Source organism: Rhinichthys klamathensis, unplaced genomic scaffold (genome assembly GCF_029890125.1).
Source record: "Rhinichthys klamathensis goyatoka isolate OS25496 unplaced genomic scaffold, OSU_Roscu_1.1 h1tg000036l_1, whole genome shotgun sequence".
In the NCBI taxonomy this organism is placed as follows: domain Eukaryota; kingdom Metazoa; phylum Chordata; class Actinopteri; order Cypriniformes; family Leuciscidae; genus Rhinichthys; species Rhinichthys klamathensis.
This window is the reverse complement of record NW_026606584.1, coordinates 11,037,976-11,061,652: the sequence shown is the minus strand read 5'-3', so window position 1 is coordinate 11,061,652 and position 23,677 is coordinate 11,037,976. Positions and strand designations below refer to the sequence as shown.

The 23,677-nt window shown below is 36.1% G+C and overlaps 1 protein-coding gene across 12 annotated transcripts in view; it reads right to left on the bottom strand.

Annotated features, from left to right (window-relative positions):
- The window catches only part of tp63 (tumor protein p63), a 46,305-nt gene that overhangs the window by 16,669 nt on the left and 5,959 nt on the right, over positions 1-23,677 (bottom strand). For 7 of the 12 annotated variants that reach the window (XM_056246348.1, XM_056246347.1, XM_056246344.1 and 4 more), the window contains exons 2-4: positions 20,428-20,565; positions 19,764-19,893; positions 1,946-2,194 (exon numbers count right to left, since the gene is read on the bottom strand). In XM_056246348.1, the coding sequence (XP_056102323.1) occupies positions 1,946-2,194; positions 19,764-19,893; positions 20,428-20,565 (517 nt within the window). Of the gene's footprint in view, positions 1-1,945; positions 2,195-7,928; positions 8,113-19,763; positions 19,894-20,427; positions 20,566-23,677 lie in introns of those variants that run through there. The other 5 variants (XM_056246345.1, XM_056246349.1, XM_056246346.1 and 2 more) reach the window with 1 other exon arrangement.

The window sequence follows — 23,677 nt, the reverse complement described above, 5'->3', positions numbered from 1 at the left end:
ACGGACAAAAAAAGGTTCATGAATGGTTTGTCTTATCATTGACATCAACAAAAAAGCAGGATTGCAAAAGCATTCCCGTAAATGATGAGCGGTAGGATGCAATGCCAGGAAATATGTGTGTGGGTGTGTGTCATGGAAGCAATATATGCAGGATTAGACTGAGCTGCGTATGGAGAACAAGCGTGGGTTACATAAATCTTAACCCAGAAAATGCCTTTCACTTAGCTAAACTGTTATTAAATTAAAAGACGAGCTACTCTTCATAGCATTCATATTTCCGTTTCTCACAGTGAAGAGAATGAGTAGGGACAACTTAAATGGGACAAACATGGGTGTGGTGTCTTTCTCACACCCAGAAGTCTTCTCTAAGTACAGTGAGGTGTCTGACTATTGCTGCTGTATTGGTGAAGTCAAGAAGTGAGGATGACAAGGGCTCTTGTGGGAATAGGGTAAATGTCACAATCCCACACTGCACTGTAGCCAATGAGCACTGAGCAACTCACAAACCAATCTCCTCTCAACTTGTTTACTCAAAGATATAAGACTGCATTACCGCAACTGACTCACTGGTTTTTCAGGACCACAATCTGCCAAATTCAAGATTAGCAAGACATTGGTTTATAATAGCTGGGATCAATTAACCTCAAATAATGGTAGACATTTATCTGATTTAATGTCTGTGATTAAATAACTTCCACTGAAGGGCTCAGGTTAGCCTTGTCAGAAATAAAAGTATCACATTTAGTGCAAAAATAACAACTGTTGTTATTGCTATAATAAAACACAGCAAAAAAAATGAAGAAACAGTGTGAAGACAAGGTCGACAAGACCTTAATTAGCTATAGCTAGCAACCGCTAGGGTGAGTTGTCCGACCGAAAGCCAGTTTTTTTTGTACTTTTAGTTGACAGACTTAGTGGCCTGATGAGATTGTTCCCATGCTGCTACAACTAGCCTAGCAAGTTTAGTCGGTTTGATTATAAAGGGGTGACACAGATCTATGCAAAACAAAGTGACAGTGACACAGCTAATGTAATTCTCACTGATGCGCATTGTTTCCGCTATGTGGACATAGCGGTCTATGAAAAGCAACAACTCACCAGCAGGGGTCAGTCGTGGCCCTTTTTGAATAGAATTTTCCTTTCGTCTTTTTAAAATATTTTTTTTAATTTTCACATTTTTTTAATTTTCAAAAAGTATTAATCAGATAATGCATTTTATTGATTAACAATAAAAAAGTTTTTTTTTTTTTTTAAATAACTGCTTATGTTTGTACCTATTTTAACTGACTTTGAGAAAATCTTCAAAAAGATGGCAGGTATTGTGCAGTAAATATTGTGCCTTTTTTTCTCAGCCACAGAGAGTTTTGCAACTGACAACTTTCATAAAGTTCACAGAAGTGCCTAAAGCTGAGTTCAGACAGACAAAAACGTTACTATCCTTCTAGAGGAAGAAGAACCCTTGACAGCAGAAATCACCTGCTTTAATAAGCACATCACAGAGTCTTTGTCCTTGTGTAACAGAGAACCACAGTACACTGTCATAACACAACAAAACACTCCAAATGCCATACATAGATGATTTGTAACCAGAGGGCAGGAGGTCCACTTTCCTGGTGCAGAAATATTTGGTTGTTTCCCTAAAGCCAGACACTTAACCCCAATTTAGATTTAAAGGACAACATGGTCTCCTTTCTCTATTGGTTTGGCTCTAATCCCATACCCCATAAATAAAAGGTATCTGAATAAAATTAGATTTTTTGTTGTTGTTGTTGTTTGTCTGTGTGTGTGTGTGTGTGTGTAAGGGGGGAGGGGTGTAAATAAATAGTATAATGGTATAAATGGCTTTTGTCTGTAGTTTACTAGCAATATTTCATTTCATAAGGTAAAAAATAATATAAAAGTCATCCATCATCCATCACACATATACACAATTGCATTGACTTACCGTCCAGGTGGCTGATTTGGCTGTGCTGGACTGCTGGAAGGACACATCAAAGGTGTGTGGGCCAGCATAGTCTGTGTTGGATGGGATGGCAGGTGATGGAGACAGGGCTTCGAAGGTGGAACTGGGCTGGGCGTAGGGTGATGGTGCCGTTACATTGTTCTGAGCATGATCGTTGTTGTAGGGGCTGGTGGAGGTGGAGCCACCATTTTGATCCATGCTGTTGAGAAGCCCCAGACTTGTATACTGTGGCTAGAGGGAAAACAGGGAGTATTTTTGATCAGTATACAATCTTTTCAAGTGTTTATGGTATTAGCAGTGTCACATGAACAAAGACACAATATTCATCAAAACATTAATGAGTTGTTGCCACAATACAGCTTCTTTTGATGTTAATACTTCAGGCTATGATGTAATGGTGGGCTCAGAAAAACAGATGATGTGCATATCAGCCAGTGCTTGGCAGACTTAAATAAGTCTTTGTACAGTATGCACAAGTCAGAGAGAATTATGACCCAAGAGGTTATGCACTTTTTCAAACTGTTCATCAAACAGCCCTGTCTGTGTACTTGTATTAAGAAAGGCAGTAAATGTCCTTCTATAACAACATCATATATGTCAATCCTGACAGATGAGAAGGATTACCACAATATGTAATGTTTCAGTTATGCTCTCACTCAAATGTTTTATCTAAAAAATAACATTATGTAAATATTAGAAACCTGACATTATTAAACCATAATAATTAATGATTAACAACTAAGCACAAACTAAAAAAAATAGAAAGAAAAAGATTGGTTGTTTCAACCCATGTTTGGGTCAAATATGGACAAACCCAACCGTTGGTTTACATTTTTTAATTAAAATTTTAATTGTCCATATTTGACTTCTGAAACGACCCAGCATTTTTTGCCCACATTCTCAAGGAATTGAAAGTAGCCTAACATCTAACAGGAACAAATAGGGTCTTAAATATGACACGTCTAATTAGCTCAAAATGAACTACTTCTAAATTTATCCCAGTGATTTTTATTCAATAGGTGTGATACTGCAGTCGTTTACAATGTAAACAACCATCATATTCAGGACCAATTAAGTCTTTAGCACTCCTTAATTGCTCTAATGTTGAGGGTGGGCTCTGTAGGAATGAATAAAGACAACACTAAATGAACTGGAAGATGCAGTAATAACAAAGGAAGGTGGGGTCAGCGAGGGGGACGGCCAGTGAATGGGCGATACACAGTTCACACGGCTCCTGTTGCCTTGTTCCAGTGAAGGCGCAGAGAGGAATTAAAATGACTGTCATTTGAGAGAAGGAAGAATGTTCTGGAGGTAAGCCAGTCTTTTCCAGCCCCACTCCTCCAGTCCATTCCTTTCCATTTATATACGCCACATTCCCGGATGAGGTGCCATGGTTGTGTGGCTCTTTAGACAGTCATTAATCTCAACCAAGTCCCTTGTTTATTTCAGGCATGGATGGAGACAGCTGTCCAGCTTGCACGCTTCTCCCCTTTCTCTCTCTTTTCCTGTCTCTTTCTTTTTCACTCCCTCCTCATAAAATTCTCCTGATGCTGTGGGCCACAATCAAAGATGGACCCTTTTCACAGACTGTGATGACGTGTTTCTCTAGTTATTACATCATAAATATAGCAAAGTTCTTTTATATTTTCATAAAAAAAAAAAAGTATGTTTATAACAGTATACTTGGTGTTTTCTTGGCATTAAAGTAGAGAAAACTGGTTAATGATGCTGCGTGTCCGTGTTGCTAAACCAGCGGCTGAGGGAGTGACTGCAAATTTGATATTTCTCTCTTCTGACAAACAATCAATCTCTTAATATTTTTTCCTCTTTTGGAAAGTCATCAAAATGCTATCATGGATTTCTGCTATTGGGGCAAATGGAAGCACGCAAATTATATTTGTCGTAGTTTCTGTACACCACTATAGAAGTTTATGCAACTATGACGACTTCCGCTTCTGAGAATCCCAGAAATGTTAAAAGCTAGCGTACATTCATTTTGAGTAATGCATGTGTTAAAATAATTATTTTTTGTCTAGAAAGAAACAATTTTTTAAAGTTTTAAAATATTTTTAATATATAGCCTATTTTGTACACCCAAACACCTGAGAGTGCCATTAGCACTGTACAGACAGGGGTCGGTCATTGTGTGTGTGTGTGTGTGTGTATGCCACGAGTCTGCTCAGCCTCCTGGAAACAATGAGTCTCTGGCTTTTAAGAGCCTGTCTAAAGAAACAATAGACCAGGTCTATTGGTGTATGAAAAGAAGCGTATTGTAAGAGCAGACACACATACCCACACAAAGAGGACACAAACACTAGAGCATTACCCTCCAGCCTCAACAGAACTTCTCAAACACACACGTCTTTACAATGGAGCAATTAGGACATAATGGAATCTTTTAGAGACAGTAAGACCACGCAAGTCAGTCTGTGTGTCTGATCCCACTACAGAGGTCTAGGGCAGTGCACCATCTACTCCAAGCCAGTATACATTAGCATTCATTTGAAATTATAATTAAAGTTGGGCTTTATCACAAAAGGAAAACAATCAACACAAGCATGTAAACTGTATAAAAAAAAAACAATAAAAAAAAAACAATACAGCTATAAAAGAATGAACCTAAAATATTAAGTTTCTAGGGAAAAAGTAGAGTTGTAAGTTTTAAAGGGTATAGAGGAATTCACTGCTGAAATCATCATAACATCTTTGCTTGAGAGGCCAAGTCATGTACAATTTAAGCTCCAAAACTGGTCTCGTGTAGTGGAATAATTTTATTAGCATGACTGACTGAGTCATATGAACACTTTATGATTTATTTTAACATACAAGTCACATCAGTGAAACTACCCACACTTCCTAATTTCTAAGAATCATTAGAGCAGCTCAATTAATGTTGAAAAAAGCACTGATAATAAAGTGAGGGGAAAGAGGGAAAGTTTACCAACTGTGCATATGCTATGAGGAAATACAACATCATAATTCAACAAGTGTGTGTAGACAAAACATCCAGTAATAACTTTTTTATTTAGCATATAGTCCGCCTTTTAGATCAGTGTGTAACTTTCTGTAGCACCTTTTTTTTCAAATACTCTCTCCCACAATGCAACAACTGCTTTAGCTGCTCTTAAAAATGCCACCCTGTTTATAACCTCCTTGGAGAGTGAGCCACTGGGATGTGTGCATGCTTAAGCAGAGCCATAAATCAGATGGCCATGATGGGTTCGTCTTTTATAATACCATTAATATAATATATAATAATCTAATCTAATCTAATCTAATCTAATATAATATAATATAATATAATATAATATAATATAATATAATATAATATAATATAATATAATATAATATAATATAATATACATGATACATCAAACTTTAGAGTATGGCACAAACAACACCAATGTCATGGGTTTTATTCCCAGGGAATGCATGAACTGATAAAATGTAATTCAATTATGTTGAATGCAACATAAATCGCTTTTGATAACAGTTTCTGTCTAATACATAAATGTAAATGTAATAATAATATTTTGACAAACAAAACTCTCTCCATTGCTGCCCTTGTGCCTAAATGCACACATGGATGTTTTTGTGAAATCAAGACAATCTAAACGTTCAAAGATTATCAGTTTCTTAGAAATGATTCTAGCGAGAGCAAATCGTAAAGATTTCTGCTTGTCAGTCTTCAAGGAATTCCACAGAACTCATTCCATCTTTTAACAATGTGCTGTTGACAGGTGTCAGCAGAGCCAGCAGTACAGTTGATTTTCAACCTCCAATGTTACTGGTCTTGGTTCTTCATTCCACAAGAAGTATCCTAATAACCAAAACCACTAAATTACTACTACATTCTAACAGCTATTTAAGTCTTGAGTTTGAGACCAAAATGAGGGCTCCTTACTCAAGAGCAGTGACAGGAGCTGAGGCTGCCCTGGCCTGGAGGGGTGAAATGGCTGCCATTCCTGGGTGTGTTCCAGTGACCTGGGCAGTTTGTAACCCGGGATGGGTGTTGAGAACATCTGTGAGGCCTTGATGAGTGACCACAGGGGAAGAAAGCATTAAGTACTAAATTGAAGAAGGTGGAGGGGGGTTAGGTGGGATTGCTCTTACTTCTCTTCGCACTTCATACCCAGTGGGCTGGGCAGAGCAGATGATTGTATCTGTATCCACCACAGTTAAAACAATTGCAATTCCTAGACTTCTCAGGATCACTTTGAGGCACGCATTCTTCAAAGCGGCTCCGCAATCTATCACTCAGACGAGCGGGAGTTTAACCTGAAGACCCTTTGCTGAGGGAAAGATGGGCACATCTTAAAGGCCCAAACTGCTCTCAAAGACCTAAACCCAACTCTAACCTAAAAGTTAAGGAACCTCTCCAAAGAACATAGCTTAAAATTAGATAATTTCATCTATTTCAACCATCATTTAAACATATTTGTGGTAAATCAAGTTCTATCTCATTTGCCTTGCACCTCCATGTCTCCTCTTACAATACAAAACATGCATGTCTACGGACCCATAACCCCTACCATGATTAAAGACAGTGAGAGACGGAGCGTTTACAAGCATTAATCAAAGCTGTGTGGACGGTGGATTGGTTACCTAAAGACAGCTTTAAAAACACAAGGGGGTGGGGGGACCGAACTGTGTTTCTACCAACAGGTTTGTCTCTGAGCTAACGGTGTTGTGTTGACAACAGCTTTGTGCAAGAGAATGGCAGCACTGAAATCACAGTTTGAACTACCACCTGTCAGGAAGGAATGGGGGTGCTTTTAGAGAACAAACACAGATCCGGACACTAGCTTAGAACACTCAAGTTATAAACTAAAGCTAAAGTTGCATTATATTGTAACAGTACAAAGATCGCTCTGTTGTATGGAAGTTCAGTTCACAAATTATGCAACAGAAGATATTTTTTAATTAAAAATAGATATATTTTTAGAAATATTATTTAAAAAAATTAAATGTCAAAACAGTATCATTTTGGGGAATGATTAAATATAAGTGTTACAGAAGACTCAGTGTTGGCATTTACTGGAGTTTAACAAAATACACACAGAAATTCGCTAACTTTCATCCATGACCATTCAAAAACACATTAGCAACCTGACACGAAATTCAAGCTTAGCTGTGAAACCATGATCCTTTTGTCACCTCACTCAATTATATTGGCTTCAAGTATTAATCTTCTTTTTCTTTCCTGACATAGCAATACAATGACTTCTGGATGTCTAAGTGCAATTGTACCGACTAACCTAAAATAAAAAATAAAAAAATGTATATGTGTTAAAAGAAACGTCTAACAATACAAGGGATATTAAGGTTAAGTAAAAGTAGACTCCATGAGTACTTTCTCAAAGCAAACTGCCCAATCGCAGCCTATTGTTCTATACAAACAAGATTATCAGTCTCACCATCTTAGACAAATCCATTATTTGCCAAATACTTTGACTCAACCCAAAAGCAGTACACCGTAGACAAAACAGCAGCTAGGCAAACCAATAAAGCAATACATGTTGATTTTTATTTGTAGACACACGTCCGATTTTTCACACCCACAAGCCATTGTAAAATCCATTATCGCAGTTCAACAAACATGACTTATTAAATGCAAACATTTCACTTTCTAAAGTCTCAATATAAAAAAAGTTTGGCGAACATGTGCACAAACAAATCAAAACCAATAATTATTTTTTAAAAAGTCAATTAAATTCAAATGCAAAGTGTCAGACCAGAACGACAAATCACAGCATTTTCAGAAGTAACAGTATCTCCTCAAACGTTTTTGGTTAACAGCATAAAAAAGGATTAAAGAAAGTACGCGACATATTCCAATGCCTTTGTAAGGCCAACTTTTGATGCCACTATTGCCAATCACTCCACAGGGTTCCTTGAGAACCCAAAATGTACCACTGGGACCAACTCAGTCTCCAGATGGGCAGTGGTAGCGCAAGGGCCTTACCTCACTGTATGATGTGGGCTGATTGGTCTCCAGGTACAACATATTGGCGCTGAGGTTGAGCAGTGCAGCCGCTGTTTGCTCCACAGGCTCCAGGATTCTTACCCCTTGTTTTCCTCCTTTTATCCCCTAAAAGTGCGATGTGGGCTACAGAGGTGAACGGGACAGGCTTAAAGTCTCTATAGGAATTCAATGGGATTGCCATATATACCAGGGACAAAAAAGGGAGGTCCTGAGAAATTACCTGTCCAATACCCGAGTCCAATACCACACCCTACTTTTGGGAAGGTGTTGCCCGTCTTCAAGCTCTTCCTTTAAGATTTAACCCTAAGGAGTATGTACCAGACCTAGACGCCTTCCAATGCAAATTGCTATCGGTTTTCACAAATTATTTTTTTTACATATATTTTATACAAAAATCAATGAAAAATAAGTGAAAATTACTTTTAAAAAAACGAATAAAGTGTTGTTATTTTTCTTAAATTTTCCATTAACAATTTTCAAATACAATATAGCAACCTAATCAAACACTTTCCATAAAATGGAAAAAAATAATCTGTGCAAGTGTGATTATTAACTTTTTCAAATAAGCAATGAAATGACTCCAATACCTAAAAAAACACATTTCAGTCCATAGAAATTCTGTAGTAAAAACAGATCAGGCATTTAATTTACTTTTTTCCATTATTAAAATATATATATAAAAAAAATCAAATAAATGATATATAAAATTTAATTTAATTTATATAATTAAGCCTATTTAAACTTGAATAATTTCAGCATTTTATGACATGGTGATAAAATGTAGGGTTGGGGGGGACAGAAATATCATGGATGGAATTTTGAGATGCAGTAAATGACTTTGCACTGAAACATGGAGCCTCCAGACACATGATTCTGGAATCCTCTTTATAGTTCTACAAAGACCTTAGAGCGCTAAATTCTCTCCAGTAGTAGCATCCATAGCCCCTGTTTGCATAAGAATGAGCCTCTCCCAACCTCCCAAAGAGCCTCTAGCATGGTCCTATGAGAGTCTCATCAGAAACAATAGGACTACAGTTGACAGCTTGTATCTATCAGAGATGACTGGTGTAGATTTGTTTTGAACACACTAATGTTGTTTCAGATAGGGTAGAACCAACCCACTCCTTTGTGGATATTTAAATGTATTCACGTTAGATTCATCAGATGATACAGAAAGAAAGAAAAACAATTAAACCCCTTTTCAGATTGAGCTACTTACATAATTTTACCCACTACATAAGTGCAATGTGACCAGCCATGCAAATAAATTGAACTGTTACTGTAAACTAGACATATCTCATTTGTGATATTTGCTTTTTACATTTTATTTTTATCATGTTATTTCAGCAAATATTGCTATCTTTTGCAAACCTACCAACTTGTCGATGTACTCGTAGAGCAACCTGTACCAACAGAATGTGCTAAATCTGTTTAACAGACTTAAAAGAAAAAAAATTTCACTTATGTATTCCAAAGGTTGGTGACCACAACCAGTACATGACCAGTACAGCAGTCTCATGCCAGCTTAGACACCTCTGAGAAGGGCAAACTGCCTCATTAATGGACTATGAGTCAAGAATATAGCATTAAACTAGCGTCAAAATGCACATTTGAACTATTACCCCCATCTAACACCCAAAGCACACTTTAAAATTCTTCAAAACAATAGCTCACACCCTCCTGGGGGTAGCTGTTATTCAGAGCACTTTTGATGGGGGGCAATTAGGGTTAGCTAAACAAACTTCTAATTATGTTAGAAAAACATTGGTTGCAAATCTACAATAGGGGGCTAAGGCCCTCACTGTTGTAGCACTGAAATCACAGTGGGCTGCTGCTGTCAACTCAACTGAGGTGTTGTGGTCAAGCTGACTGCAACTCTTGCAAAAGTATGAAATCATTCAATAGACCAGCTAAATATTCCATGTTTATCATATACTGCTAATAAGTAATTTATTATGTCTTTATTATATTTTCTATTCCTTATGCGATGTTCTCTGAAGGGAAGTAAAACCTTCTAAGCAACGTATCAAAAGTCATGTAAGCAAAACTGGCTCCGTCAATTCATTAGAAATTCGGAAGAATGTTACATGTACATACACTACCATTCAAAAGTTTTTGCTCAGTAAGATTTATTAATACTTTACACAAGGGTGCGTTAATTTGATCAAAAGTGTCAGTAAACGCTTTCAATTTGTTACAAAAGTTTTCTATTTCAAATATTGAAAATATGTTGTTCTTTCTATTCAAAGAATCCTAAAAAAAAAAATACATCCAAAAAATATTAAGAAGAAAAATGGTTTTCAACATTGATAAGAAATGTTTCTTGAGTACCAAAAATCTGAAAGATTTCTGTAGAATCATGTGACCCTGACGACCAGAGTAATGGCTGCTGAAAATTTTGCCATCACAGGAATTAATTACATATAAATATGTTAAAATAGAAAACAGTATTTTTTATTTGACATATATTACAATCTTTAAAATGGTAATATTTCACAATATTATGTTATACTGTAATTTTGATCAAACAACGCAGCCTTGGTGAGCTTTAGAGTCTTTTTAAAAACATTAAAAAAAATCTTACTAACCCCAAACAGTAGTGTACTCTCCACAATATTTGTCTGCTCTTTGATTTTTCCATATGATATAAGATAGTTTTTGCTGTCTGTATGTTGTATTAACAGATGTTTATTGCATCGACTTGAAAAGCTATTCCTGGTTGAGAAGTTATTTATGTGTCCCGTGGGGGTCAGAGGTGACAGCATTAAGGGACAGCCTCAGGTGACAATAGACACGGTGCACAAAGGGCTGGACCCCTAAACCTGACCCACCTAACAATCACAAATTATACCACAGACTGCAGTAAGAAGAAGTAAGCCCCTAAAAAAGGTTTTGCTTTAGGGAGGCATGGCCGTTCAGGACGTATTATATTTGTTGAGACGGATAATTCCCAAAAGGTTAACTGTTCTGGTTTTGCACGCACCTTGCATTCTTTCCGAGGCTTTCATTTTACATTTAGATAATGGTGTGGGCCTTCTTTTTATTTGATTTATTTATCTACTCTTAAACAGCAAACATAAGATCATGTGCTACCCCTTGTCAAATGACTAAAGACTCTACTTGGCAGGTCAACTCCGATTCATGAAGTGAATATATATATAGTCTTGCACTCATTCAAAACAATTAGGCTAAATTAGGCAACTGCTGTGAGGCAATAAACAGGCTCTGCAAAAAGGTGATGAACCTGACTGAAGCTTCCCGGTGGCTCAGACAAAAGATGCTGCACTTAGATCTATGTGGACACTTAAAGGACTGTTTGGGCTTACAACTCTAGGATTAGTGAGGTGTCATGTGTCAGGTGGCTTGTGTTTTGAGAGACACCTGCTCAAGAAACTCTGAATCGCCCCTTTTAACAGAGGAGTGAGAAATAAAGAGGGGTAAGACGTTTATTTTATTATATTTTTGTTGCATATTTTGTATTTATTCTCTATTTTCTTTTCTTACTTATGACTATTGTATTTATGGCAAATTATTATTAATTTATTGTTTATTATTGAATTATTTTTTAATAATTTATTTTATTTTATTGAATCTATGCTTTTAAAACTCATCTATGGGTCAGTCTGCTTTAACTGAGTTCACTAGCTCATGGGTAACAGTGCTACAGTTCAGGATAATAAGCTGTTTGTGATGTCAAAGACTAAACACCTGTGGACATCACAGAGCAAAAGTCAACACCTGCACTCTGAACTTAAGAATTGTTTTACAGCATAATTTGCACTAGTCCTCACTATCCTGTTTTGATCCTCGTCTAGTCTTCGAGGAATGATTGTTTTCTGTTATTAGTTCAAAGTTATTAGTTTCAAATCAGCATGATGTCTGACTTGAAAAAAAAGCGGTATCCTATCAGCCGTTGACAAGAGAAAAACAATATACAAGTAAAAACGGTTAAAAAAAACTAATTGCAGAGCCTTTCAACTAAACCAGGTTAAGGGTCACGTCACATGCTGTGATTTTCCGTATGAGACAGAGAAGGAAGTCTTAAAGATATTTTAGTCATTCAGAAATATGTGCTATAATTTCTTCATTTAGTTTTGCATTTATGCTGAGTTTTCTATTTGTGTAGATGATATTTAGAATCGTAACACTGATCTTACAAATACTAAACACTTCTTAATGCCTTGATGTGTATAAAGGAAGGAGTGAAAAAAAAAGGAAAGAGACAGAGGGGAAAAAATGCTAATGTTTACAAGGCAGTACTTTTTAATTTCGCTTGAGGCAAACTGGTGGGGTGACGAGTCAGGAGTGATTTAGCAGTCGTGATTTAAACTGTGGAATTAAATCTCAAAATTGAAAAGAGTGTATATATATATATATATAGTAGAAGAACAACTGTAAGGACTTTGATCATCTGAACAGGAAATTCATCAGCACTATGAAAACCACCACAATAAATAAAATGTATTAAATAACATTAATAAAATGGGGAACATGAAAGCGACTTATTTTATAATCAGTAAAAATGTGATTTTATAAATCACAATTTTAAATAATAATAATAAAAAAAACATTTCAGACAAGCAAACAGTAGCTACAGAATGCATGGATTGCGGTAAGGAAGCACGCCTTCATTATGTGTTCCTGCCTAATGCTGAGTCAGGCTCTACTTGAAAAGAAAACTACAAATGACTAATCAAGGGCTAGGACACAACACAGCCTAAACAAACCATTGCCTCACCACCTTCAATGTATTCATGCCAAGGGATAGATTATGTTGAATTCTTGCTGATCAGCAACACCCAGACAAAAAAAAATGTACTCAATGGACAGCCATTCTCTCCCGCCAACAGGGATGTAGTGGAGGCTAAACGCACGTAAACGCCGTTTACGCACCTCCCAATATTCGGAAACAGCGTTTACCCACCTCCAAAGTGCGTTTATCCACCTCTAAATTGCGTTTCTCCACCTCTAAATAGCTATAAAATAAGCTTACATACAAGCTTATAAGTTTCATAGGTTGTTAAACCTAAGACGAACTCTTTCATATTGCGCTTGCATTACTGTCAGTGTTGTTGACTTTTACTGACGGTAAGGTTGCGCTGTTGACGCTCGCGCAGCCTCTCGAGGAGACATCTACACAAATGAGCGCACACACACACACTCAGTTAACAACATAGGCCTACTCCCTATAAAAAATCTAAATGTGGAGTTTTTATATTTTTAACATATGTTAAGCAACCTCAATTATTTTTCCTGAACACCATCACGATTGAAAATGTGACATTGGTTTCCTACAACAGTTCAATAAACAGTTAAAATTAAGTCACTTACATTTTAGATGCAATATTGGCTGTTTTTGTTGTTTCAGCAGCGAAAATAGTTCCAAACAAAAATCAAAGCAGAACCACGGCGCATCTCACAGAAACACTCAACCTGTTTTCATTACTGAATGATTCAGCATTTTGAACGAATCGATTGAGTCAAAGATTCAACGACCCATTCGGAAACATCTGTCTCAATCTTGAATGAATCAGCCGTTTGAACAAATCGTTTGAATGAATGAATCAATGAATCACTCATTAAGACGGTCGCCTGCCGCCACCTACTGGCGGTTTCGTGTTATGTTTAAGTAGATCATTCTTTCTAACGTTTCTTATTTGTAAATTTAAATCAATTTCATAACATTTTATGCAATTGTAATTTTTCAGTGTAAATGATTTAATTTGATCAGCCCTATAGTGTCTTATTATTCGAAATAATTGAATTTATTGATCAAATTTAGGAATTTAAAATGAAAGATGAAGCATATATATATATAAGATTGGGGGAGGGGATGCCCTCCTAGGGCTTAGTGGCCACATACGTGGACAGCACATTTTTGCTCTTATGTCCACAATTGTGTTCACTGCTGAATTGGTGGTGTTATGGACACGTATGGGGGTACTTATACTGCCATCTGGTAGTGTCAGAAATGTATAACACACTATGGTCAAAATTCAAAATGGCGGCAAACACAAGGAAAGATTCAAGTGGTAGCTCCATACACAAACGTCGACCAGTTAAGAAGTTCTGTCATATTTCATGGCTTATTCTGATTTAGATATTTATAAAAGCCTTGTATATTTGTCATGACATGCAAATTTGAAAAAAAAGTGCAAAACTACCAACTTTGTAGGTCGCTAAACATGAAGTACACGTATGTGTACTTATGGACTGAAGCTCCTCGAAACAGCTAATATGCTAGTAAACATGCACAAACATAAAATGGGAAAAAAGCTAGCTCTGATGCAGCTAAAAAGGTGCACATGGTCCCAATGACATAAATAACAATTAAATCACTAAATACATACGTACATAGTTAAATTAGTTGTTGAAAATTAGGGTTGAAAATGTTAGTAAAAATGTAATATGCTAGTAAAAATGTGCACATGTAAATTAGCTTGTATATTATCCCATTGGAATAAATAACAAATAAATAATGCAAACCTACATAAATTAAATTAATTTGTATTTGATTTTATCATGTTTTTATTTCCAGAGCGTTTTTCTGTGCAAAGAGCATTGGAGCTACTTTGGGTTAATTGATGGAGATAACACAGATTTGGATGTGTCTGATAACGATGATCCCTTAGAGATGTCTTATTGATCACAAGTTCAGTATGGTGTACCACAAGGCAGAAGGCTCAGTACTAGGACCGTTGCTGTTCACTCTATACATGCTCCCCTTGGGAGATATCATTAGGAAGCATGGCATTAGTTTTCACTGTTATGCTGATGATACTCAGCTGTATATTTCTTCACGCCCCGACGAAACTTGCCAATACAGAAAAACCTAATGCATTGCTGATATAAAAACTGGATGACTAGCAATTACCAACTTTAAAACTAAAAAATTTAAATTACGTCATGTGCTTTCAATGAAAAATGTGGAACAGTTAGTTCATTACATCAAGGCTAGATCATTGTAATGCTCTACTGGGTGGTTGCCCTGCACGCTTAATAAACAAACCTCAGCTGGTTCAAAACGCAGCCACTAGAGTTCTTACCAGAACCAGGAAGTATGACCATATTGCCCGGTTATGTCAACATTGCATTGGCTCCCTATTAACCATCGTATACATTTTTAAATATTGCAATGTTTCCATGTTGTTTTTACTCTCTGATAGTCAAAACATGTTAAAAAATATGTGTGTATGTGTTATTAATACATTAAAAAACAGTCAGGAAAAAAACTGCTGTGTTCAAGGCAGAAATAAAGGGTTTTTCATTCTATTACACAAAGGTGACTTTATTGTGTTTTATGGAAATTCGGACCATGAGTCCACATATGTGGACATCATTTTTCTCTAAAAGTACATCATATCAAAAGATGATTCTTAGTTTTTATTCTAATTAGGTTCCAATAAGCCCAAATAGCAAAGAGAATAAAAAAATGCATGTAAAAAATCAGCTTGGGCCTTAAGAGGTTAAAGGTGCAGATATTAGCTACAATATGCCGATTTAAATATCAAAGCTGATTGAACACTGATGAGAATATTGTTTCAGAATAAATTAACACACAAAAAAAAAAAAAATCCGGACGAGAAACTTTTGTAGCTACTCGGACAAGTGAATGACAGATTAAGCGTATGAAAGGGCTTAATGTCGAGCCCTCCCTATAGCAATGTCATCAGGAGATACACATACACCGGTAGGCAGTGGCCCACCTTACCGGGTGACCACGTCGTGGTCCACCAGAATTTATAGTTTACCCACCTCTTTTTTTTACCACTACACCTCTGCCCGCCAATGCTCCTATTTGAAGCAGTTTGCAAAATATAGAACCTGTTAATGTGTAACTTTGCTTAGATTGATATTGGTGGTTAGATTGGCTATGACATTTGATGGGACCAAAAAAGCATAGTGGTTTGTAACTGTTGCGGAAACTCGTTACTGCCGTGATGCTTAAATCTACCTCCGACTGGAGTCTTTATATGCAAGTTCTGTGTGTCATCCACACAAAACAGATACAACTTTATACATATTATTTAGTTTTCTGTCCCCTAGTGAAAAATAAATATACCAAAATGTATTCGAAATACATTCATTTTATGCTAAGTATACTACAAATACATTTACATATTTATGTACTTGTATATTTGATTGTGCTAAAGTGAAACTATTGCAAGTATACTTTACGTACACTTTAAATATCTTGCATTTAAAGATAAATTTATTATACAGAGATCATACTATCCTTACAGTAGTGATATCAAAACATATTTTAGGCTTAATATTAAGACACGTGCAATGTGCATTGTGCAATAAAGAAGTACTCCAAATAAAGTTAAATTATAATATTTATTTCAGTAAGTCTCAAGCGATATGGCAGTGAATATGTTAGTGGTTTTGTACTATACTTAGTATGAAATAAGCGTATTTTAAATATATTTACATAACATTTTTTAATACATTTTAAATAAACTTTATAGTTTTTTTCACTAGGGTAACTGAAAAGTAACTTACTATGATAAGTTGTTATTTACACACCCCAAGGAGATTAATTGTTCATTAAATTATTCTCTAAATTAAAGTTTAACAAAACAAACAGCTTCACCAGTTCAAAGACTGATTTTTATTTTCAGCAAGGTTGCACTAAATGGATCAAAGGTGACAGTAAAGATATTTATAATGATATAAAATGTATATGTAAATAAATTTATACAGTATTATATAAATTTATATATATATATATACATTTTAAATTGCAATAGGCTAATATTTCACAATATTACTGTTTTTACACTAAAAATCGAATGTTAATAAGATTGTTAATCTTATCAATTTAACATTATTATATTACAAATAACTAAGTTTAGTCTAAGATTACTGTATCAAACAGTATCAACAATCAGCAAAAAAAAAAAAAAACGTACAAAAACAACTTACTGGCTCCAAACTTTTGAACGGTAGTTTACATGACCATGCACTCAAATGTGGTTGACCATAATCTCTTTTAATTTATTTAAATATAATTTAATTTTAATAACAATATGTGAAAAAAATACAACTTCTAATGGAAAAGTGGAAGAAAAAACAATAATTACTGATCTAGTACTGATTAGTGAGGGTTGTAACTTAAAAAGCTGCTTTCAAAGCTGCTTTGAAACAATCTCCATTGTTAAAAGCGCTATATAAATGAAGATGACTTGACTTGACTAACAAATCTAAAACATGAACTGTTGTAGAAAATAACTCTTAAAAGGTTCACACGGTAATTTATGTTTCTTTTGCACTGGCCTATATGGCAGTCATCATGGACAACAACGTGGATACATCATTATACAGAAGCAAATAGTTTTGTTTACTGTTGTCATTGAAAAAAGGTGAATTTTAAATAATGGCACATTTAATATTAAACATGTTGGGTCCTATTCTTTGGCTATTTCATCGGCTACAAAAATACCAGCTCTGAGTTCACCACGTTTAGCTGAGTAACTGCTCCATCTTGGATGTCAGGACACAACCTTTCCTCTGTCACATTCCTCCATTCTACCTGACTCGACACCTCTCTCTCTCGCGCTCCTTCTCCTCCCCTATCCCCGATCTCACACAGAAAGAATAGGACGCAAGCCTCAGTTACTCAGAGCGGCAGGTGCTGCACTAAATTATTGCCCTGCAGCTACAGAGAAAGCACACCCCCAAAAGAAAGAGCAATTTCAGATTAAAAAAGGGCTTTACACCGAGGACCCTGAGGGCGCTAAACAGTGCACATCATTTGATAATTAATGAAGGGCGGCAAACCTTTTCCTTAATTCTTGTTCTTTTGGTGAAATAGTTCACAGATCAATCATAAGCTGGTTATTACAGGGGATAGTTCATCCAAAAAGAAATTCTGTCCAATGTTGTTTGGACACCAACGTTGTTCAAGATATCCACAGAAGAAAGAAAGTCATACAGGTGTGGAACAACATGAGGGTGAGTAAAAGATGACGATTTTCATTTTTGGGTGAACTATCCCTATAATGCCCACTGCTGTCTTTCATTAAAAGTTTGTTCTTCAAAAGTTTATTTGGCCATTGGCAGGTTTCCACAGTTTCCACCTTTTCGATCAACATGAATGCTAGCTGGCAAGGGACGGAGTGTTAGCGTGCCATGCTGCGCACCACACCCGATATTTACTGCGAGGAAAATGGGGGCGGGTGGTGTTGTATGGGGGGTATTAATCACCAGATCAAGAGAAAAGATAATCCCTCAGGGCCAGAGAGGCAACGCGTTTTTCTGTCTCTCCCTTTTTTCCCCATCTTTACTACCGGACAACTACATTCCTCTGCTGGGAGGGGAACCACAACCACCTAACTCTCCTGTGCGCCCAGAGAAAATCTACAAGGCCTCAGCGTCAGGTCATACACTTAATGTCAAACTTTCCACATGCTCTTCTGTTTTGTATAAACACTATGTTAGAGCCATACGTGTTGATAGAATCTGCCCGAGGGATACATCAATTTATGCGATTGCGACTTTATGCAAATGAACAGTTGTTAAACAGTGTTAAAGTTCACTAACTAATTTATACAAGATTTACATTTTATAAAAGAAAAGAAAACTTGAATAGTGTGAACTAGAAACAGATCTTATTCAGAGTATAAAGTGGGGGAAAAAAGATAACTTACACCAAAGAAGAAATTGTCTGATGTGTAGTGTTGTTGTAAATCTCCATCTTCATAATTCATTGATCCAATTCAGTCCCTTTTTTATGATCATTCAAAAATCGTTTAATTTACATGACACAATGCTACATCTGAAGCACTTCAGATCGGATGTGCCATTGTAGCAAAGCAAGGCTATCGTCATCAGGACTTTTATATTTAGCGCTGTTCATCCGGACCTGGACATCTCTTTTGAATTTGTTGCCACCAAAACTATCCAGAATGACCAGGGAAAACCCATAACACCCCCAAAAAACAGTAACACCCCCACATGCAAGTGTAAGTTAACTGTTTTTGCTGGGGCTTACCACTAAATTCCCCACTACTGAAATTATTCACTTGAGTGATCACAATAAACAAAACCAAGTTTCATATGTGATCAAATAATTAGGTTTCTCTGCTTAAGAAATTCATGTGTGTATTCAAAAAATAGTTGGCTGAAGTTCAATATTACATTTAAATAAAAACACACACTCAAACAAAAAAGGAGCTAAAACTATTTGGCAAAAAATACAGAAATTCTTCTGATGGTATGAAAAAAGCTAATTATCTATTGCTTCCATCAAAAACAGCCTGTCTGAGACCATTCAGTGGGAGGTTTTAAAAAAATCCCCATGTACATTTGTTTTAAACTTTGCGGGGGATTTTAGATGAATTCAACAATTAAATTCTTCAGTACTACAAGTAGTAGGAAAATAAGCCAAGTATTGAAAAGATTATTAAATATTTTGTATTATTGGCTTTGTTTATTTTAAAATGTGAAATTACAGAATATTCAACAACATACTCCAATAGAGGCATCACTATTATATTACCGATAATAGATGGTATATATTTGGGTGATATTTTGAGCTACTCCTTTAAAAAAATTAAACGCTTAATTAAAACGAATATTCCCATATTTGAAGCTTAGATATGCATTCGAGAAGATCAGCACTTGCATTTTACATCATCTGACATCTTGAAATGTGTCAAGAACATGGTCCCACGGTAACTGCTCAGATATTAATGACACAGCAATATCCTTCAGATAAGTGAAATTGTTGTTTGATTAAACTTGGTGTAGTTTTGAACTGTGCAAATTTAAGTGTGAAGAGCTGTGTGTTTAGTGAAATGAAGTACTCACTGTAAGGGGCTCCTCAGGCCCATGCATCGTGATGCAGTCCATGCTAATCTGTATAGTATTGGATGCTGATCCGACTGCAGAGCCCTCAGAGAAGTTCAGCTCGATAGGCTGCATTGAATGTAGTGCAGACCTGGAACGGAGACCAGCAAATGGACTGATTACTTGTGAAATGAGTAGATAATGTTATAGTATTCATTTCTTTATTTATAAAGTCTAAGTTAAATAAAATGTCATATCATTTAGCCAATAAGTGGGTGTGACTGCTTTTAAGTATAACGGGTAACACTTAAAGTCTTTATGTATAAGGCATTATAAAGGCACTCATAATGAACTTTATAAAGCATGATTACATATTTTACATAAATAGTTGTATTTATTATATTGTATTAAATATTTTGCATAAATATTTGCAGATTCCTTGTTACATCTGAAATTGGTTGTGTGTCATGTTTTAATGCATTATATTTTCTAAAAGTGTTACAATGAATAGATAAGTCTTATAATTGTGGTTACAATTAATCACGAGACCATTCAATGCATTATAAAGGCATAATTAATGCATTAAAACACTTTTATAATGCAATATATAAAGGCTTTAAGTAAAGTGTGTAACTGTATTATGTATTAAAGTACAAGTGAATTTATAAGGTACTTCATAACTCACTGGTCCAGCATCTCCAGTAGCTGGTTGAGGACGTCTTGTCCGAGGATATCTGTACCCTGAGAGCCCTGGCCCTGTGACATGGAGGTCAGGAAAGAACCTTCAGCCCATGAGAGACAAGCTGCTGCAGGTTCTCTCAATCTAGAGAGATGGAAACAAAAGTTAACTCAAAATGTGTGTCCTCATACAAATTGTGGATACACTTACATTGTATTAAACTAATTAAACTAAAACTTTCTGAAGAAAGAGAAAGAGTGTTTTTTTTATCCATGCTAAAGTCACTTCCAGGGGTTTGTTGTGGGTGTTTGCAAGAATGTTGATATGGGTGTTGCCAGGCATTTTTTTGGTTACTTACAAGAGCCTACTCCATATTTATGTCATATTTTCATATGTACACCTGACAAAAAAGAAAATGATTATTTACGAATATCAGTTATGAACATCCTTTATCCCAAGTATGAGAAGCAGTAATAGTTCGTCTTTGCAATCACCGCTAATTAAAGTAACAAATGACTTGAACTCAAATTTCATTTAGTAAACTGATACAGTATCCATTATTGCCAGGGCCAGATTTACCTTATGTGGGACCCCCTGGCCCGCAAACCTCCAATACTGCTACTTTTCAGGAAAAGTTGTCAAAAGTTGATATTGTAGCTTTACATATGATCATACAACCTACTTGTCTGTGTCATTATATAAACATTTACCAAAATCAAGCTCAAATCAAGTTTCCAAGTTTTTGATCAACGAATGTCCTGTTTTTTCCTCAGTCATTAGAATGGCCACATCTGAGGCAGTGAGTGCATTGCATTATGCTTTCGTCAACTTACAGGTTATGAAATGTATTGCAGCTGTAGCTACGTGTGTACTTAGTTTTTTATTATTATTATTATTTGTCCAAAATCTCACTTCTGCAATGATGGTCAACCAAAATGTGTGCGGCACTTCATTCAAGATTGAGGCGGGGTGGAGTTATGAGGTTTTTACCGACAGATTGAGGAGCCAATGGAGTTACAACGTTTAGTCACAAGCTGTTTTTATACTTTTCATTGGTTAAATATTTGCAAAACCCACAGACAGATATAAAGGGTTACCAATAGTAATGATTTATAAAAAATAAAAAAAAATTATGGAGATACAAGACCTGATGATTAGTTAGTTTATAAAGTAATTGTCTTACAGAGTTTGGCATTACACTGAAATAATAATAATAACAAATATATTATTTCTCCTTTATTGTAATTGGGCCTCCCTGGACCTGCGAGCATAGGCACATGCCTAGCAGAAAACCGGCCCCGGTTATTGCCTTAATGGTGGTGAGAAGTCACTGCACTTCTTCAGGATGTAAAAACACAACTCATTCTTAATTACCTCTCCCGCCACAAAGGCCATGCTCTGTGCCTGTCTAAAGCAACACCAATAACCAGTGTTAACATGACATTCAGGAGCAGTAGAGAGAATAAGACTGTCAGTGAAAACACGACTACCCTCTCTATCTGAAATATGACACCAAGCCAGAGCCCGGCGTCTCATTGTTCCTTCTGAGGAGCAGCCCACGCTGAGGACCAAGCAGAGCGGAATTCCCCTTCGCTGTCTATATGATAGCAACACCACCGCTATGCAGTATTCGGAATGTGTGTGGCTGAACTGGGCTAGGCTGTGGATGGGGGTTGAAGGTAGTAAATGTATATATCTGTGTGTGAGTGTGTGTGTGTGTGTGTGTGTGTGTGTGTGTGTTGGGGTGTCAACCCATAATCTAACGTTGGCACTCGGGTGTGGGGCGGAATTCCCCTACATTCTGTGCGGTGGGGAGATATTAATATACTAAGCTATGTAGGCATGCCTAATAAATGCTGAATGCTTTTTAGGTCGAAGGATGTCAAATTACTGTATCCTAGGCAGAGATACAAAGCAACACTATTCTTTGATATCACTGTAAAGTGACACTTCGATACCAGCCTTTTAAGAGAAACTTCCTTTTACAGTAGGACTATTTGTTCTGCCTAGCATCACAAAGCCTTTTTACATAATACATTTGTATGAATTTGATATGACGAACTAGTAAAAAACTTAACTTAATAAATATGGTGTTTAAAAATTAGTGTTTCTTAAAAGGGATAATTGCGAAATCCTGTGTGCATTGTTTTATTCTGTGGAACACAAAAGAGTATAGTATGTATTTATATCTTTTAATCTTATTTATTAATAAAACTATATCTATTTCCTAAAGGAGGGGAAATGGGAGGGGCAAAAGCAGCATTTGGAATTCAGCTTCAATAGCATGAAGAAATTCTTCTTTTCCCTTTTCTTTCCATGGGCTCCCCAAACATAGCACTTCAGAAGAAACGCAGGGTATACACCTTTTTTTTTAAAAGTCTTTGTTCAGCTGAAGAGGTGTGGCACAAAGTGAATGCTAGAGTTGAATTACTGGGACAACGGTGTGCTGCCAGGCCTGTCACTGGGGATAAAAGCTTTTTCATTAATGTTTGCTTTAAGCCTCATGGATATTGTCATTTGGCACACTGGAAGACACACAAATGCCAAGCCCAATGCGTCAATTGTCACAGTGCGTCCATAGGTCCATACCTCAGCATTCCTACCTCCCATTGTAAGATAAAAATCTAAACCCCTCTACATTTTACACTGTCAACCTGAACAGTCTGAGGGGCTTTTAAGGGAGTAAGTAAATCCAAATGAAAGCTGGGCCCTAACTTACTGACAGCTATTCATATTGTTAGTTATATTAATGAATCCGTCACCCATTACAAGTACAATCAAAGAGAAGGTACTTCAGAATATTTATTATACATCATTTTTATAAAATGGGTGGGATCTTGCACAGCAGAACTGGGTGTGATATTGAGATGATTTTTTTTTTTTTTTTTTTTTTTACAAAAATGTAGCCTCCTAGAAAAAACATGCATCTGGTTATCAAAATAAAAAGATGCAGACACAAAATTATTTTTATAAAATTAATTTTGCTATCATTCTCTATTTCTTGCAGAGTTAGATTGTGCTATCATAAAAAAAAAGCAGCGTCACGATATCACTGTAGGTAATATTTTTTTAGTATTAGTTGATTTACTTTTGTTTTTTGTTTTTCTGTTAAAAAAAAAAAAATGTAACCCCCAGTAAGGATACACGGATTCTGACAGATCCCATATGCAAATAAATAGACAATACACTCCTGGACAAAATCGTAAGACCGGGGGAAACATTACCAGTATTCGCATTTCGCGCTGGTGGATCGTTA